This window comes from Cydia splendana, chromosome 5 (assembly GCF_910591565.1).
Source record: "Cydia splendana chromosome 5, ilCydSple1.2, whole genome shotgun sequence".
Classification (NCBI taxonomy): Eukaryota; Metazoa; Arthropoda; class Insecta; order Lepidoptera; family Tortricidae; genus Cydia; species Cydia splendana.
In genome coordinates this window covers 17,919,117-17,932,941 of record NC_085964.1, presented here as the reverse complement: position 1 = coordinate 17,932,941, position 13,825 = coordinate 17,919,117, and the positions used below count along the sequence as shown (strand labels likewise).

Genomic DNA, 13,825 nt, shown 5'->3' with positions numbered 1-13,825 from the left:
GCCTACAAAATGAGCTAGCCCTAGGGTCACCCGTGGTTTCAAATAGTCTTTTTTGTGAGCGTCACGACACCACGGCCTCAGGGTCTCTACCGCGAACGCCGCAAATATATGGTTGTTTGTAAGAGCATATTTGCGGCATTTTAGGGTTTCAGCCGCTACTGCTACATTAAGTAGGTAACTAATACCTAATAAGAGTTAGGAGCTTTTAACAATTTGTACTGAGGGAAATCGGTTTTCGCTTCTAACTCTTATAAGTAGGTACCTACATAATAAAAAAAAAACAAATGAGCGAGCATAGCTGTGTTTAAAATACCTACATCAAATTATGTAATAAAATAATACTAATAATATTTTCCATAATGTCAATATCCAGGCAGGAGACTGAGAATTATGTTTGTATGGAGAAGTGATCGTCTTTAGCTCGAATTTTCGAAATAAATCGAAATTCAGGCGGACCCCAGGCTCCCAGGCTCCCATGAGCCGTGGCAAAACGCTGGGATAACGCAAGGAAGAAGAAATCGAAATTTCGTTATCTTATCTTATCTCGCACGAATATGAAAAGCGATATATAGAGAACCCGAAGACGAAATTTCGATATTCGTTTTTAGCTGTAGGATCTCTGATATGCTAATTTTCTCAGCACGATTTAGATCAAGATAAGTCTGCAACGATTTTGATAGAATAGCACACGTAGTGCAAGTGTTATTTATCCACTCACTTGCTTTTGGTAACTGTAGCTACCAGCTGTCACCCTTATTTTATTATAATAATAGAGGTCACTGAAAAATATCAAGCATGTGAGTGGTTATACGCATTTATAGGTACGTCATAATTTCATAGAAGTTTGCTTAAGATGTGTGTGTGCCTTGTGTGTCCCATCAAAATCGTTGCAGAGTTATGTATCTTGGTCTAACTTCTAACATTCCGAAATTTATAAGTCCGTCCGTAGAAAAACGGCATGAAATAGGGTATTTTCCTACTAGTCAAATCAGTTACTTTTTTAGAGCTGTCAAAACGATTTGCTAATATGGAATTTATATGAAACATTAAATCGTGACGTCACGGTCAACTCGCCTACTTTTTATATTTCTATCCGATTTATTAAATAGAACTTGTGTTTAAAAATAACTCCTATGGGATCATCCATTAATTACGTCACACGAATTTCTAGGTTTTTTGACCCCTCCCCCCTCCTTGTCACACTTGGTCACATTTTGCAAATCCCTCCTAACCTGAGTAACCTGGTGTGACGTCACATCTTAGGCAATTTTGTTTTCAACGAAATCGGTAATAGTAACTCGGCATTTTTTTTTTAACGAAAATATATTTTTGGTAAAAGAAATATTAGTAATTTTATAACACAAAACCAATTAGGAACGAAAATTACTTCCAAAAACTCATTATTTAACTGTACAGCGAATAAAAAAATATAAATTAATTTTCGGTTACTGATGAAGTTAAAGTGACGTCACAATGTTTGTGACTCCCCCCTCCCCCATGTCACAACATGTCACATTTTCTTGACCCTCCCTCCCCCTAAACGTGTGACGTAATTAATGGATGATCCCTATCTGTGTTTTTCTAATAATTATCTGGTGCTTTTTTTCATGTATGGTGTAAAATAACTTATTTTAAATACAGGATAATACCCTAATACGGTGCGATCTTCCATACAAAATTTAAATTTCGCACCTTTGCTAGTTTGATTTTTTTTTCTTTTGGATCCCATTTCATAAAAGTCAAAAACTATGTAAACTGTATCAAATTAAGGTATGCCAACATAACGGCGCGTGATGTTATCATACACAATGTTGTGTTATCTGTATCGCGTGTCCTTGCAAAATGGATGGTGTCATAATCTGTGTTATATAGGCATGGTGAATTTTTAATATTCATACGAGTATTTTTCAATATTTCCACGCATTTATCTAACAATGGGTCGTTCGAGATCAAGAAGTAAATCTCCAAGACGCCATCACAAGAGTAGTAAACATTCAAGAAAGAAGAGCCGCTCCAAGGATCGATCTACATCGCGTAGCAGAAGCTCCAAACATACCGATAAACCGAGGGAACGAAGCTCCAAATCAAGGTAAATAAAGTGATTACCAGCGTGATGTATTGATTTATACTATTTAAAAATGCCGTCTCATATTGTGTAAATATAATTTTGCAGGAAAAGGTCACATTCGGTCACATCGTCTACAAGTAGTGAAGCATCCTATGATGGAGGCAGGAGTCATAGGAAAAAGTCTAAAGGACGCAGTAAAATGGATGAAGTGGACCGTCTGGCGGAAATGGAGAGACAGAGACGTGTTAGAGAAGCAGAACAAAAGGTTCATTCATTTTCCATACATATTTAGTTATATTAACTTGTTTTGGGTACTTACTCTATAAAAGTATGAATTTTGAGTTCTCAGAATGTTTATTGTTTATGTTTTTATAAGATCCAAACAGTAGGTAATTTAAAAAATCATTTAATTAGTTTTTTAAAATAGTATTTTATTTATTTAGCAAAACTGTAAAATTATAAAAAAAAAACAGAATGAGCAACAACAAAAACATGGCGCTAGTGCAGAGTGGAGGTAGACGGGTTAGGTAGGGCTGCACCGTCATTGAGACCGAAGAAAATCATTTAATAGTTTATTCTTGTTTATAAAGGTAAGTTAGAGCTAAGCTATGCCATGACATGATGCTAACTTCTATCTCATTTACTTATAGTTTGTCTCATTTCAAACATAGACAGAGAAAATCATACTATCTTTGTCTTACACTAGTACTAGCACCCAAAAGAAAAGGATGAGTATGGTTTTCCTGGTTCTTACTGACTGACAAATTGGTTTAACCAACTATATATAAAAAATGCAGCATACAATTATGAAAATCGTTCAACCTACATTAAATACTTTTGAAATTGACTGAATATTGAAATAAAACATTTACATTGCAGGTGGTAGAAGAAGAAGCTGCAAAAAGAATAGAGCTGCTTGTCAAGAAAAGAGTTGAAGAAGAATTGGAAAAGAGAAAAGATGAAATTGAACAAGAAGTAGCAAAGAGAGTTGAGGAAGCAAAGCGCAAGATGGAAAAAGAGATGATGGAAGAGTTGGAGAGACAGAGAGAGCAGCAGCGCCGGGAGGAGCTCGCTCGACAGGTAGCTACCACCAACTCCTCACAGTCATGTGAAAACGCAACGATTCCTGCATTGCTTTTCCACATGACAAACCCCTCCCTGCGACTACAGACCTTGTTCTCGCAACTAATAAACACTTAAGTAATGCAATACTTAATGACAACTTTAAAAATACAAAAGAAACTAATGAAAGTATTATTTCGATCATGTTAAAGGTCCAGTCAGGTGTAGTTCGAGTGCTTACAAGAATAATTTCTTAAATTCGTTACTGTTGTTACTGCCTTAGTGGCTGCTCGAATGTTAACTGGACATTCCTTACATGCACATTCTCCTGCCAAGGCAGGATGCCCTGCCCTTATGTAAGTGCCGTCGTGGCAGATCGCTAGTTTTTTAAAACTGTTCACTTGACTGTCCTTGGCAGTCACGTAGTCTATAAGTCAGGTCGGAAGACTGAGCAAGAGCCAGAAGCAGTAAGAATTTAATGGAGTTGCAGCTTGAGGAGCCAGTCGTGAATCCTGAAGGTATTTCTTGAATTAATTTTTTGTATAACAACATTTTCTGTAACATAAAGGTGATTCGCCAAAGCTGGCAGGGGATGAGTGATTGAACGTTTGTATGTGTGTATGTCAAAATGACATTAAACTGGTTGAATTGACAGGATGTTCATTTAAGAATTCAGCTTTTGTGAATTTACCTTTATCAGGTTAAAATTTAATGTGATATGTAATCTTAGTTTTCTTGAACAAGGGAATGATTTAATTAATCAAGATGACCATTTCACCCCTCAACAAAGATTTGTTTTTGTTTTATCTTATTATAAGATTATAACTTATGTGAATACAGGAAAAAGAGAGCTTGAACTCTTATTATATTATGATATAAATATGCATTTAATAATTTGTAGAATATGGCCAATGCAAGCTTTAACTTCTTTTATTATTAAGTCTTTGGTTTATCAATGTTGAACCACAAATGTTTAAAACTGTGCTAATATTTATTTTCTGTCATTCAGGAGGAGGAAGCTCGTAAAAGGAAAGAGCTGGAGGATATCATGGCGGAAAATAATAGACGGATTGAAGAAGCCCAACGCAAGTTGGTAAGTACATCTTAAATTATCAGCATTCCACACCACTTTGACCACACTGGTGACAGGCTCTGGCTCTTTCCTCGCTCAGCGCATTGCCATTGCAATTCAGCTAGGTAACTCAGTCTTTCGCGCCGTGCTGCAGGCGATCGCGGTGTCGCGTGAATTTTCCCTCGTCAGTGTGCGCTACGCGGAGAAAATCCTCCTCGATGATCTGCGCTGCTCCGCGCAGGCTTTTATGGGCACACTACGAAGTGGCAGCGGCATTGGGAATTAATCTAGGCCTAAATAGAATGTCTGCTAGACATAACTCTGTCATTAAATTTATGTTTTGAACCTCGTATAAAATTATGCCAAGGCTGTTTGTGTAGTATTATCGTTTTTTTTTAAGCGAAGTTTATGAGACTAGTTAGTAATGCCTTTGTTTGGAATTTTAACAAGTAAGATTAAAGGCTGGTGCCCACTAGACTCGCTCGCTAGAAAATATAGGAGGCGAATTATTGCGATTCGATTCGATTCGCTTCGGCGAGTCTAGTGGACGCCAGCCTTAAAAATCCAAATAAATCCGTCTGACTCTACTGCTAGATTTTGCGTATAATGTGCTAACTTAATTTTCAGGCGGAGGAACGGTTAGCGATGATCGAAGAACAGAGGAAAATGGATGAAGAAAAACAAAAACTGAAAAAAGAACAAGAAAAGAGAATTAAGGAGGAACAAAAGAAAATCTTAGGTAAAAACAACTCGCGACCTAAATTGTCGTTCTCCCTGAAACCACTCTCATGAGTACAAAACATGTGGATTGTGAACTTTGTGTAACATGCATTCATAACATTCTCCTAAGTAGGTGTAGCGTAAACTAGTATTTTATTCAACATTATCTTAACTTGATTGTCTATAACATTTGTGGCCAAATCTGGTAGTTCATAAAATACAACTAGATTGTTTCAATTTTCAATCACATGAAGGGAAATAAATAGGTACTTACATGCAAATGCATTAAATCTGGGTGTATTTTTTTAATATGTTACTGCATACTGGAAAGCATGCAGTGTATTGCAGTTAGCTAAAAACAAGCTGCAGTATCTTGTTTAGAGCAGACATCTCACAACTGTCTTAAACAAAGATTTAAGTATTCAAATGTAAGTAAGAATGTAAAAACAGTAGGTACCGCTTAAGTTGATTCTGAAGAGGCCTTGCCAAAAAGCGTTTTTTAAGCGGGAAAGCGTCTTTTATTGTAGTAAATTAATGAGGGGCAGAAGACATGGTGAACTTAGCCAACCATCAGTTGACACTTTACGAAAACCAATATTTAACTGTCATCGATTGTTATGTGTTTTTGGTATATCATTGATTGTAGTATATATTTTGTCACGTGAAAACCAAGACTCACTAATTACTACCTATAAGTTCAGAGCCATAGTGAACCGTACTAGTAACAAAACAAGGTTGATATTTGTTTTTATTTGCAATTAGTGAGTTTTGTTTGTCACCTGACGATATGGTATTTACTCTTTTGTGGCATAAGACGAAACAGGAGCTGAGTTTTAAATATTTTAGGTAAATATACCCGTCTCGCTAACGGAAGCGGCACCTAAAAGTAGTGCGATAAGGACAAGGCGAAAAATCCTGCGTAAAAATCTCAAAAATCGAGGTTTCGTACTCCTCTGTTTCCTCCTCCAAAACTTAACCAATCGTAACCAAATTTGGAAATCTAAATGATTATGAAATTATCTGTGTCAGACCGTTTTGCTTTTTTGGGTAATTGATATCAGTTTTGAATGCGACGCCTCTCATTGCGGCATAGTCAATTAGGCCATTTTGGCCATTTTTGAAGGGCTCTAGCGCCTTAAACAACAAAAATATCAAAAAAGCAAAACGGTCCGACACAGATATTGACAATATTAATCTGTGTTCAAAAAATCATTGCTCTAGCTTCAAAAACCACGGAGGAAAACGAGGAGTACGTTTGTATGGAGAAATGACCACTCCCGTTAGCTCATAACAGGCTAAATTATTGTTTATTTAGGAAGTAGACGCTTTACCTATGTATAAAAATCGAAAATGTCTGCTGTAAACGACATTGCACTTGTCATACTATTATGTTTATATCGTCAGGTGACAAGCAAAACTCACTAATTACCACCACAAGTTCATAGCCATAGTGAACCATATTAGTACTTACATAAGGTTGATTTTTGTTTAATTATTTTTTAGTAATCAGTGACTTTTGCCTGTCACCTGACGATATATTAGCTTTGAAATACGGAAAGAAGCACACAGAGAAGATATTTGAGTCGCTTAACTTCAAAGTCGGGTAAATCCATCTATCAGATTATGCGATTTTGGTATAAAAAAAGTTAATAGGGTAGATATTTGCTGAGAGGGTCGAATGGATTTACCCGAGTTTGAAGTTAAGCGACACATTTAACCATAGCGGCCCACCATATAATAAAAATTACAGTCAAATTAGAATCAATAGCATTGAATTTGTGTCATTTTAAAATCGAACTAAACAAAATAAAAGCAACTCTGTTCTATTTAATGATTTAAATTTCATACGAGGTAATTTCTACAGTAAATTAGGACCGTGGGACGCTAGTGGTTATAATATAACCCTATTACCAGAAACATGAATAACATGATGGTTAATCATAAATAAGTTGTACGTATGAGTAATCTTTTATAGTCTGTATCTTTAAGTATTAAAAAAAAGTAAACAAACAATTTTTGGGTAGTTATAACATTTATTGGTTAACCAACCAAATACAAAACCGCCCGGATCTGTCACTGAACGATCTGACTTTAACCTACATTATTTGATCATGTAACGTTTTCATCTACCCTCAACTGGCTTAATTTGAGGGTAGATTTTGTTTACTTTTATTTAAATGCCTAAAGATACACAGTATATGTCCGGAATTTATTCACTATTCACATTTTATCATTGTAAATTTGATCGTAATATATGTCTTAATTTGATTATTTATCGGCCAGGGGCCTATTGCATAACAAACTACAACTAATATTATAAGCGGAACTCCTTTTCTAATTTCGCTTATTAAATAAGGAGTTCCGCTTGTAATATTAGTTGTAGTTTGTTATGCAATAGGCCCCTGGATGTAATCTTTACTTTTAAATGTACGAATCCTAAAAATTAACTTTGATAAGATGGTGCGTTTTTTTAACAACTAATACAAGCAATACCTGCCATTGATAATATATGTCCGTGGACTGCCTTCTACATATAAGAAGTAACTGCTCAATAGAATAATGCAATAGTAAACTATAGAATGCAGTAAAATAGCCAATATTCTTTTCCTTCCATTACTAATTATGATGTTGATGAGGTTATTTTATGCCTCGGTATGTTAACTGAAACGTCTATCAATTTAAGTATTGAAAAGGGGGCATTCCAGCCATTCTACGAAAATGTCGCTTACGTAACAATTCTTTTAATACTTCTGAAAATTCAGAGAAAGCTATATAGGGCCTGGTAATATTTCATGGCTTGGCAAACAAATTGACTGTATATTCTCGAACTTTACTGATTTCATTGACTTAGCTGCCATACAAGGTAAACGCGTTACGTAAGCGACATTATCGTGGAATGCCCCAAAGATACTTTCAGGAAGAAAGGTTTATTCACGATAAGAATGGGGATCTTTTAGGTTTATCAGTATCAGATAGCTTTTAATAACAAGTTAATAATTAATCTGAAACGTTGCCTTTATGTGAGTAGTCACATTCATAGAGATACGCTTGATACATAGTTAAAGACTGTCACAACATGATTGTTGTATTTATGTCATGTCAAAAAAAACAATTTCAAAGGTATAGTTTGTTATAGACATTGCAATAATACATTACATAAAAGTAAGCTGTTTTAACATAAGGGAAACAATCCATGCGTCAACAATATGTAACTTTTGCATATGGGTTTTCAAATGGTCACAACTATTAAAGCGCTTATTACAATTACACGGCCGTCGGGCACTTTTTCTAGAGAAACTGACCGGCTCTCCAACAAAATATGCCGAGCAACCGTGTGGATGTAATAAGCGCTTAACTTGGGATAAAGAGAGTAGGGATCCTTTACCTTATCTGTTGGAGCGTGTTGAGTGATTTTTCTATTTCCCATGAAAATTTTAAAGTTCAAATTGTGGTACACTACATTTTATTATTATAGTTTCTGCACTACTTCAATGTTCGGCGTATAAAGTCTAGTTTTCATTAAATTACTCATTATTAATAATGAGTAATTGATTAAATTCAATTACTCATTATTAATGCTAAAAGACATACAGTTTCACTAATAGTGCTATCGGGTGATTTATGTTTCTTATGTTTGCTAAGCCTTTTTGTAAATTAACAGCGTTCAGCATATTAGCTTCATGAGAATAAAGTACAGTCGAGTCGAGTATTCAAATGTGTGCATTAACCTTTCATATGTGGATGTGTGTGTGGTGATCAAATATCGTGGGCTCAAACCTCGGTTACGCTGTATAGAGAAGAAAAAAGAATATAAAACCGGGCAAGTGCGAGTCGGACTCGCGCACGAAGGGTTCCGTACCTTAATGCAAAAAAAAAAAGCAAACAAAAAACGGTCACCCATCCAAGTACTGACCACTCCCGACGTTGCTTAACTTTGGTCAAAAATCACGTTTGTTGTATGGGAGCCCCATTTAAATCTTTATTTTATTCTGTTTTTAGTATTTCTTGTTATAGCGGCAACAGAAATACATCATCTGTGAAAATTTCAACTGTCTAGCTATCACGGTTCGTGAGATACAGCCTGGTGACAGACAGACGGACGGACGGACAGCGAAGTCTTAGTAATAGGGTCCCGTTTTACCCTTTGGGTACGGAACCCTAAAAATCGGCTAGGAACCAGGTCGTACAAAGACGAAAAGGTTAAAGCATCTCGAAAATGCAATACTTATCTACAACATATGTAAAAAAATGCACCCGTTTTGTCACCTGACTGTACAAAATACGCTAATAGTGCATATATAGTTGTAGATATTATTTTAGGTGTAAAATAAACCTTGAAATGCTGAATGCACTATGACGCCGTTGTAATTTGCAAACAAATGTCTAGGCTTATAAATTACTGCTAAGAATATTATTATGTATAGGTTTATTCTGTTTGTATCAGGTTTATCTATCGTTATCAAACATCGGTAAGTTTCGCAAAAATGTCGGTTAAAGCCTGACCAGTAATATATGGGGCATTATCTATGAAAAGGGACCTTATTGTCGATGGCGCTTACGCCGCACAGTGTCGCGCGGCATTGTATTTATATCGGAGCATCGTAAGTAATAGCGTAAGCGCCATCGACAATAAGGTCCCTTTTCATAGATAATGCCCCATATGATCATTGTCAAGAGGGCGCTGTTATTCTCATGTATTGGGTGACAGTTCAGTATAGTATGAAAAAAATTAGTTCCAGTGAAATTCCGCAACATGGCGCGTATTCATAATTTTATTATATTCCTGGTCAGGGTTTACCAATGTTTGGAAACTATACAATTTCTTGTAAACTTATTTATATTAGCATTCTTTTTTTAGTGGTATGATTTCGAAATTAATTACTTGTTGTACTGTACATAACCTACTAGCATTTCTACAGATGAATACATAATTATTTAAGGTACTATAGTTTATTATTGGACGTAAGGTTACGCCTTGAACAAGGCACTGATTTATCTATGGAAAACAATTTGTTATGCTTAAATTCTCTGTACTCTAGAATTTTACATCCACAGCGGAGATCGTGAACTGTTTTAGCAAAGTATCTATTATTTTTCAGTAATGAGCAATTCTCAAAAAGTTTGTACATTACGATCACATAAATTAGATTTCTATAAAAATTGGTATGCTGGTAAAGTACACGAAGCTGAACAACTTCCACCATATTTCCCAAAATGTCCCAGAAAGTTTCTAAGAAACATTCCTTTTTAGTTACCAGATTTCCGTACAAGTTTGGTAACAAAAAAGGAATGTTTCTTAGAAACTTTCTGGGACATTGGAAGTTGTTCAGCTTCATGTACTTTACCAGCATACCAATTTTTATAGAAATCTAAGATGTGATCGAAATGTACAAACTTTTTGAGAATTGCTCTAATATAACTTTTTCCGTGAGATTCATTCACCCAATTGTTATTGTTTCATAAATAAAATCTTAGACTAATAAAAGTGTTTTATTTTTCTTGTTATGAAATATATAGGTTTTTATATCAAATATCGATCGAAGAGAAGATCTTACATTTTTTGTTTGTCTTGATTTGTTAGTGCCTCGCAAATTCAGGAAAAGTTGTTTAAATCCTCGGTGAGAGTCAGGATCGCGGGTGTACCTAAATAAAAATAAACAAAAAGCATACCATATTTTAGTACCTAATTTGTACTATTTGGTACCTCCTTTAAAAAAATTAGTACCTCACGGTATTAAAAGTTATTACCAAAAAACATTACACCCGCCATTCTGACAGTCAGAATGGCGGGTGTATTTTTATTACGCAATGATCCCCGCGATTATTGATAAATTCTATAAAAGCCAAATTTTAGTACCTTTTTAGTACTTTCATATTCAATTATAAATTGAGCCATTTTATTTGTGGTTTCCGAGTTTTACTCATTTTACACTTTACATTGCTATTACAATTTTGCAGGCGCTGTAATTTTCCACCGTATCGATTTCGTTTTTAAGAAAAAACGCTACGCTACAACTATTGTTATTACGCCAGGATTTAGTACCTTTTACGTTTAATTTGTTACCTTTTCACGATTAATCTGTTAAGTTCAATTAACTATGAAAATTACGTCTTACAAATGGCCAGGCGCCATGTCATAGAATTCTTCATATGAAAAAATTCTGCTCTTCATTGTGCTTGTAATTGTGTACCTAATACCTACTTTTAAGTATATGGTGATTAATGAAATAAAACCCGCAAATTATGTCTGTTTGTCGGTATATGACTTCTCGTCCCGTTGATGTCCTTTTTAGGGTTCCGTACCAAAAAAGTACAAAAGGAACCCTCATGGTGCGACTCTGTCCGTCTGTCCGTCCGTATGTCACATCGCTAAATATATCGAGAACTACGGAAGCTATCGATTTAAAATTTGGAATGATTATTTGTTTATGAATTTGTAATAATTATGGAAAATGCCCAATATAAAGAGGGGGCAAAATTTACAAGTCTATAGTTACTAGGTCGAGTAGGATATCATTTGAAAGCGCTCGAATTGAACATTACAAAACATTTCTTTTTCACACTGAAAAATAAATTTATATTTGAAGGAAAAATGTGAAAAACAAAACTATTAAGGTCAATGTGGCCAAATCCGTCAGAGGAGTAAATCCGTCCAACAACATTTGCGACTATTCTAACAACAGTATACACTTGCTGACTCGATCGCTAAAGCAGAGAGCATATTTAATACCAGTAGTCAAAAACAGATCACAACAGTAGTCAGAAACAGCGCTCAGTCGCCAGTAAATGAAAAAAAAATAACGCTATTAAAGTTCAGGTGCGCTCCGAACTTGATATCGAGCTAAGTGTGCTGCTCTGTTTTGTGAAGTTGGGATGAGACGATGTAAGTTAGGCCTTAATAATGGCTTATTTAGAATTTTAGACGATGCGAGAACTTGCATGCGAGTTTCATTACACTGCGGTTTTTGATCGGTCGGTTGAATTGGACGTAACCGACAGTCCGCAATGTAACTAAAATGCATGCGAGTTCGCGCGCAGTCTAAATCAGCCCCTAGTATGTTTATTATTGTTCGATATGCATGTTTATCGGTCTTTTTATCCATTTTACATTATAATCTCTTGGTGAGAAACCATGGGTGGTTAAAATTTGTGTTTACAAAACTATCGAGCGGACAAATCCGTCAATTACGAAACGGGAAAAATCGTCATGTGCCGGAATTTCCCTATTTCATATATTGCCAACCTTTTTTGATTTGACTCACTTAGGTAAGTATAACTCATGTCATACTCATGCAGTGATGCGAGATTTTTACTGAATTGTCAAATTTCTCATATAAATTCGTGGTAGCTTTCGTACATCAATCTAAGATATCTGTGCTGTATTATTTAAAATTAAAAAGTAGTTTTTATTTTTAAACTTTTTTTAAAGGTAATTTAAAAATAGGACGGATTTGCCCCAAGAATATATTTGGGAATAAAATCTAAATTTAACCTTAAATTGAGTTCACTAAGGTTTAGTTTCGATTAAGGGTATAGTGGTATTTATGTTCACCTTGACCGTAAGTACCTACATGTTTGTAATACGTCACGATACAAGAAAAAATCGTTGGTTGACAGAAATGCCCCAAACCCTAGGGAAAATCCGTCAACTGACATGTCTTTAAAAAAAACATATTTAAATAACCAGCAGTACTAGGAGTTTAATATGAGTACCTTTATATAAATAAATAATTAATATTGGGGACATCTTACACAGATCAACCTAGCCCCAAACTAAGCAAAGCTTGTACTATGGGTGCTAGGCGACGATATACATACTTATATAGATAAATACATACTTATATACATAGAAAACACCCATGACTCAGGATCAAATATTAGTGTTCATCACACAAATTAATGCCCTTACTGGGATTCGAACCCAGGACCATCGGCTTCGCAGGCAGGGTCACTACCCACTAGGCCAGACTGGTCGTCTATATCTCATAGGTTAAATAAATGCTTAATCTATTACAGTGATAAGGTTTATTAAAAAGTTAATATCATCATAGTCATGACCGGCCAAAGTGAACTTAAACTATGACGGAAATGCCCTCATTGACCTTAAATCCCCCCCCCCCCCCCCCCCCCCCTAAGTATCCCCGAAAAACCAACATACATACAGTGAGTATTTTAGTTACTAAACGTGTCTGAACACCAAAAATTTAGTCGAGAAGACTAGTAAGAGTGGTGGAGTGAGGCCACGGGGAGGCTCACTCGCCAGAAAAAATAGAACAAAATGGATCCATTCGACTAATCTACTCGACTAAATTGTTGGTGTTCAGACACGTAATACTCGCAACTCGCCACTCGACTATGTAGTCCGAACTAGGCTAGACATTGATAGTGAGAGTCAGGATGGCGGGTGTACCTAGATAAAAATAAACAAAAAGCATACCATATTTTAGTACCTAATTTGTACTATTTGGTACCTCCTTTAAAAAAATTAGTACCTCACGGTATTAAAAGTTATCACCAAAAAACATTACACCCGCCATTCTGACAGTCAGAATGGCGGGTGTATTTTATTACGCAATGATCCCGCGATTATTGATAAATTCTATAAAAGACAAATTTTAGTACCTTTTTAGTACTTTCATATTCATTTATAAATTGAGCCACATTACTTGTGGTTTCCGAGTTTTACCTCATTTTACACTTTACATTGCTATTACAATTTTACAGGGCGCTTCGATTATTCACCGTATCGATTTCGTTTTTAAGAAAAAACGCTACGCTACAACTATTGTTATTACGCCAGGATTTAGTACCTTTTACGTTTAATTTGTTACCTTTTTCACGTTTAATCTGTTAAGTTCAATTAACTATGAAAATTACCTCTTACAAATGGCCAGGCGCGATGT

General features: G+C 35.5%; 1 protein-coding gene and 1 long non-coding RNA gene across 2 annotated transcripts in view; both read left to right on the top strand.

Moving 5' to 3' along the window:
- The window catches only part of LOC134791040 (uncharacterized), a 51,685-nt gene extending 38,150 nt beyond the window's left edge, over positions 1 to 13,535 (top strand). The window contains exon 2 of the long non-coding RNA XR_010144238.1: positions 13,309 to 13,535. This is a non-coding gene — a long non-coding RNA (uncharacterized LOC134791040). The remainder of the gene's footprint in view (positions 1 to 13,308) is intronic.
- On the top strand, positions 1,824 to 5,067 carry LOC134790984 (UPF0430 protein CG31712-like). The gene is made up of 5 exons (XM_063762025.1): positions 1,824 to 2,089; positions 2,174 to 2,333; positions 2,948 to 3,148; positions 4,140 to 4,223; positions 4,830 to 5,067. The coding sequence occupies exons 1-5, from the start codon at positions 1,935 to 1,937 to the stop codon at positions 4,992 to 4,994; spliced, it is 765 nt and encodes a 254-aa protein (XP_063618095.1). The 5' UTR covers positions 1,824 to 1,934; the 3' UTR covers positions 4,995 to 5,067.
- Positions 13,536 to 13,825: the final 290 nt, after the last annotated feature.

What these genes read in the sequence shown, in the direction of transcription:
- LOC134790984 (XM_063762025.1), top strand. Translation starts at nt 1,935, where the DNA reads ATGGGTCGTTCGAGATCAAGAAGTAAATCTCCAAGACGCCATCACAAG. An exon ending in GAACGAAGCTCCAAATCAAG is followed by an intron (nt 2,090 to 2,173) that starts GTAAATAAAGTG and finishes ATAATTTTGCAG; the next exon opens with GAAAAGGTCACATTCGGTCA. An exon ending in AAGAAGCCCAACGCAAGTTG is followed by an intron (nt 4,224 to 4,829) that starts GTAAGTACATCT and finishes CTTAATTTTCAG; the next exon opens with GCGGAGGAACGGTTAGCGAT.